Source organism: Quercus suber, unplaced genomic scaffold (genome assembly GCF_002906115.3).
Source record: "Quercus suber isolate HL8 unplaced genomic scaffold, Cork oak 2.0 scaffold_640, whole genome shotgun sequence".
NCBI lineage: Eukaryota > Viridiplantae > Streptophyta > Magnoliopsida > Fagales > Fagaceae > Quercus > Quercus suber.
This window is the reverse complement of record NW_027070081.1, coordinates 195094-200279: the sequence shown is the minus strand read 5'-3', so window position 1 is coordinate 200279 and position 5186 is coordinate 195094. Positions and strand designations below refer to the sequence as shown.

The window sequence follows — 5186 nt, the reverse complement described above, 5'->3', positions numbered from 1 at the left end:
TAAAATCTCTTGCTTTCATTAACCTCTAAATTCAGAAAATAAATAGCACGGCAATAAAGCCATACAAAGGTAATTTTATTTAAAATTACAACTTCGGAGGGGGTCATAAGTCATACCACAAGCCAAAATTTTCAATCCGTTGAACAAGGACATCACGCCATAACGGACACGCCTTCAGGTTCAACATGTATGAATTCTGATAGAAGAGGCAAAAAGTTAAACACTTACAAGAAATCCTACTTCTTAGTAGAGTAGACTTCTTACTTTGTTTTATTTATATATATTAAAAAAGAAAAAAGTTTCTTACTTTCTTCTGCTAACTCCAAATTTCGGATAGAAATAAGAGAAGTATTACTGGGATTGGTTATAAAAATAAGGGTAAATTTTAGATTTGGAAGAATGATATATTCCATAATTTTTAAAATTATTTTTAGTTAAATATTGTCGAATAATGCTAGAGATACAATGAAAATAATGTCAAGTTAATTACAACGAAAATAATTTATAAAAGAAAGAGATATTTTCTTCATTAATTGTTTAACATTTTGAAAAAATGAAAATTCTTAGATAGTCCCGGAGTATAGTGAAATAGTACTCCCTCCTCTGACATTCATGGTAGATTCCACCATAAATTTAATGAGCGGACTCCACTATGAATGTGAGAGGAGGGAGCACTATTCTTCATGCTCTGGGAGTACCTAAGAATTACTCTTGAAAAAAGTATGTTCTTGAAAGTTCAAAAAATGGTATACAACACCTTTGAACATTTAGAACCCAAATTACAAAAATACCAATTCAAGCTTAATATCAAACGATTAACGTGCGGAACATGAATATAAGCTAAACACATAATTGATAAACAATCTAAGCCAAATATAAACACATCCACAGCAGTAAATATAAGGCAAAGGTAAAGGGAAAGAAGATGCAAACACACGGATAACACACGATGTGTTATCGAAGAGGAAACCGAAGTCCTCAGCGTAAAACCTCTCCGCCGCCCTCCAAGCGGTCAAATAATCCACTAAGGAACGTAGTTGGGATATATGAACAGCAGAAGACCCTCCAAGCCTAATCTACCAAAGTACCTAAGCCCTCCAAGCTTCTTGCTCCAACGAGGTTACGCCGAACCTATTTCTTTTCTAGCTTTCCGAATTCCGCAACTTGACCATAGCATCAACCAATGTATATTGGTTCCTTTCCAAACTGCTTCCCAAAGCACCAAATGGACCTTCTCACAACGTGGGTGTGGTGAGACAAGAGTTTGGTAAATGGCCTCTCAAGGGTATGACAATGGAGAGGAAGAGAGTAGAGGAATTTGTAGAGTCTCTTTAGATGAAGATTGGGGATGAATCAATCTTGTATTTCTCTAGGGTTTTCTCTCACAAAATTCTCTCTAGAAACTCTCTCAATATGATGGGTATAAGGGTGTATATATAGTAGGGTGAGAAGGGAATGCAAAACGTCAGTTTTTGCCAAATAGGGCAAGTTGGCGACTTGAACTCGCGGCTTGGCCAAGTTACGAAATCAAGTCGCGACGTAACGGCCTGGCCAGACTGGAATTTTTGTCCTGTAGCGTGACAGCTGGCGTGACCCTTCAGCTTCCCAGTGTGCCTCTCACGTGACTGCCTTTCGCGGCTTGCCAGTCGCGAACCACCCGCGAGTCCTAGTCGCGAGACTCTGTTTTTCTTGCACACTCTTAAGCTTTTCTTCACATCTTCAACGAATGCCATATTCATTTGTGTGATTGTACTTGTTTAAATGTTTTCACATGCTCAATCTTAGTGGACAAACACAAAAAGATTTTTGAGTATTTTTGTTTTGTTTTTGGAAAGTACTTTGTTTTTCCAAAATTGCGAATTTTTCTCAAAAACAGATCTCGTGGTTTGGTGAATATGTCTGCCTTTTGATTGTCAGTATTGATGAATTCTAGACACACTGTCTTGTCTTCTACCAAGTCCCGAATGAAATGATAACAGATCTCGATATGCTTTGATTTGGAGTGCTAAACCGGATTCTTTAACAGGTTTATGACACTTGTATTATCACAGAACACACACATGGTGTCTTGAGAAATGCCATAGTCATGCAGTAGCTTTCACATCCATAGCAGTTGTGCACAACAACTTCCTACTGCAATGTATTCAGCTTCAGCCGTTGACAGTGATACTGAATTTTGCTCATCGCTCATCCATGAAACTAAGTTGTTTCCAAGATAGAAACACCCACTAGAAGTACTTTTTCTATCATCTATGCACCCTGCCCAGTCAGCATCAGAATATCCTACCAAACACTCATTCGAATCCTTTGTATACCAAATCTCATAGTCAGATGTGCCATTTACATAGAGAATAATTCGCTTAACTGCTGTTAAATGGGATTCTTTAGGAGCGGCTTGAAATCTTGCACAGACTCCGACACTGAATGCAATATCTGGCCTGCTAGCTGTGAGATGGAGGAGACTACCAATCATACTCCGATAAAGAGTTTTGTTTGTGAATTTTTCAAACCTTGGGCCATCAAGTGGTTTGGTGAATATGTCTGCCTTTTGATTGTTAGTATTGATGAATTCTAGACACACTGTCTTGTCTTCTACCAAGTCCCGAATGAAATGATAACAGATCTCGATATGCTTTGATTTGGAGTTTCTATCATCTATGCACCCTGCCCAGTCAGCATCAGAATATCCTACCAAACACTCATTCGAATCCTTTGTATACCAAATCTCATAGTCAGATGTGCCATTTACATAGCGAATAATTCGCTTAACTGCTGTTAAATGGATTCTTTAGGAGCGGCTTGAAATCTTGCACAGACTCCGACACTGAATGCAATATCTGGCCTGCTAGCTGTGAGATGGAGGAGACTGCCATATCATCGTCGATAAAGAGCTTGGATCAACTTCTACGCCTCTGCATCTGCAACTCAGTTGCATGAGGAACTCATGGGAGTGGAATGTATGTTTCTTAGAGTAAGACCAAATCGTTTACAAGATTTTTGGCATACTTTCTCTTGAGATATGAATATCCCATCTTCCGTTGTTTCACTTGAAGCCACCAGGAATAGTTCAACTCCCCACCATACTCATTCAAATTCCCTTTTCATTTCTTCAGAGAATCATGAGCTCAAAGTGATCAATGTGGACCAAATGACGATATCATCCACGATACTACTTGAGCCATTTCTTGAATCACCCAGTTCTTCCTTTCAACTACTCCATTCTATTGTGGAGTCTTTGGGGCTGAGAATTCCTTCTTGATACCGTGTTCATTGCAAAATGCTTCAAACTTTGCATTTTCAAACTCTTTCCATGGTCACTCCTGATTTTGATGATAGGTACTACTTTTCATTCATCAGTCTCTTGCACAATTTTCCATCTTGTCACATGCTTCTGATTTCTCTGTAAGAAAGTCCACCCAAGAGTACCTTGAGAAATCGTCAACTACCACCATAGTATAACGCTTTCCACCCATGCTTTCTGTTCTTGTAGGACCCATTAAATCCACATGCAGTAATTCTAATGGGCGAGAAGTTGCGACCACCTTCACTTTAGGATGGCTTGACTTTGTTTGTTTTCCCAGTTGACATGGACCACAAACATTCTTCTTATTTTCCCAAACTTAGGTAGACCGACCACAACCTCAAGTTTCGAGACTTTTGCCACTTGTTTGTAATTTGCATGTCCAAGCCGTTGATGCCACAACTCTAAGAGGTTTACTCAAGCATTCCGACATGTTATGCTGGGTTTGGGAATAACTCCATAACAATTATTGGTGGTCCTTAGTCCCTTCAGACTTGAACACCTCCTTCATTCAAGATTAGAACCCTTTCTTTGAAAATTGGACTAAGAACTCCTCATCACAAATCTGAGTGATACTCAGCAAGTTCACTTTTAATCCCTTAATATACAGCACATCAGTCAACAAAGGCAGTCCCGAAATATCCACTGTTCCTTTCCAAGAACCTGTGAATGACTACCATCCCAAATGTCACAAATCCAGCTTCCTTCTTTAAGAGTTTTGAACAAAGATTTTTCTCTAGTCATATGCCTTGAGCACCCGCTGTCGAGATACCACAAACATGAGTTAAACACTTTCAGTGCGGTATGACAAAAAGACATGCGTGAGAGAGACATTCTTGACCATTAAAGCAATAATCATTTTCCTTATTTCATTCAAGGATGAGTGTAGTTTCCTTTTTAAACGATCAAGTTTATCACATAACTGTCTATTTCTTCTCTCATATTCATAGACTAAGGACTTTGACTCACATAGACTGTACATATCATGATTCCTATGAACTAAGGATTTCAGCATGTGACAAAAAATTCTAGCATGTTTCTTTGATTTAAATAACTCTAAGAGCACATTACTGGAATAGTCTTCAAATATGCTCATTGAGTCATTTTCACAAACACTCTTACAGTCTTTCATGGTGGTTTTTACTAAATCACTTTTCAAAACACACCAAGGGGTCTAGGATCACACTTAAGTATTAAAATCATAACAAGTGTACCCGCTCTGATACCAATTGAAAGCTCGAAAATGTGTTGAAAACACAAGAGCTATTTAGACCCCCAATTAAAGTTACGGCTCGATAAATTTTACACTAACTTAATACAAAGTGTCAGAATAGTGTAAATGCGAATGAATGAACAAATAAACTACTCTAATCCATAAACTAATCAACACAACAGTAAATATAAGGAAAGGTAAAGGGAAAGAAGATGCAAACACACGGATAACCACGATCGTGTTTCGAAGAGGAAACCGAAGCTCAGCGAAAAACTCTCCGTCCGCCCTCCAAGCGGTCAAATAATCCACTAAGGAACGTAGTTGGGATACATGGGTTAATACGTGAGAATTCTTCAGCCTTCAAATGCTTGAGTCTACACACTCTCTCTTTATCACACATCCCTTACAACAAATCCCACAATAGATACAGGGTATAAACGATTGATAATGATTAAAATCAAATTTGGCACGGAATAAAAGCCAACAAAAAACATAGTTGTAAATAACAACTTTACAATAGAAAAACATCATCCTAACATCATTTCAAGCCAAAACTGTCACGCCCCCAAACCCGATACTCGGATTTGTGACCATGACCGGCATGCTAATATCAAGTTTAAACCTAATATTAACAAGAACCAACTTAACTTTTAATGAGACTTTCACAAGAGC

At 38.3% G+C, this 5186-nt stretch overlaps 1 protein-coding gene across 1 annotated transcript; it reads right to left on the bottom strand.

Moving 5' to 3' along the window:
* Positions 1 to 2098: 2098 nt before the first annotated feature.
* On the bottom strand, positions 2099 to 3473 carry LOC136064163 (secreted RxLR effector protein 161-like). The gene is made up of 2 exons (XM_065765566.1): positions 3386 to 3473; positions 2099 to 2772 (listed from the first exon to the last, which is right to left on the bottom strand). Exons 1-2 carry the CDS (start codon positions 3471 to 3473, stop codon positions 2099 to 2101), a joined length of 762 nt encoding a protein of 253 aa, XP_065621638.1.
* Between the last annotated feature and the right edge of the window lie 1713 nt (positions 3474 to 5186).

What these genes read in the sequence shown, in the direction of transcription:
- LOC136064163 (XM_065765566.1), bottom strand. Translation starts at nt 3,473, where the DNA reads ATGGGTGGAAAGCGTTATACTATGGTGGTAGTTGACGATTTCTCAAGG. An exon ending in TACAGAGAAATCAGAAGCAT is followed by an intron (nt 2,773 to 3,385) that starts GTGACAAGATGG and finishes TCCATTTAACAG; the next exon opens with CAGTTAAGCGAATTATTCGC.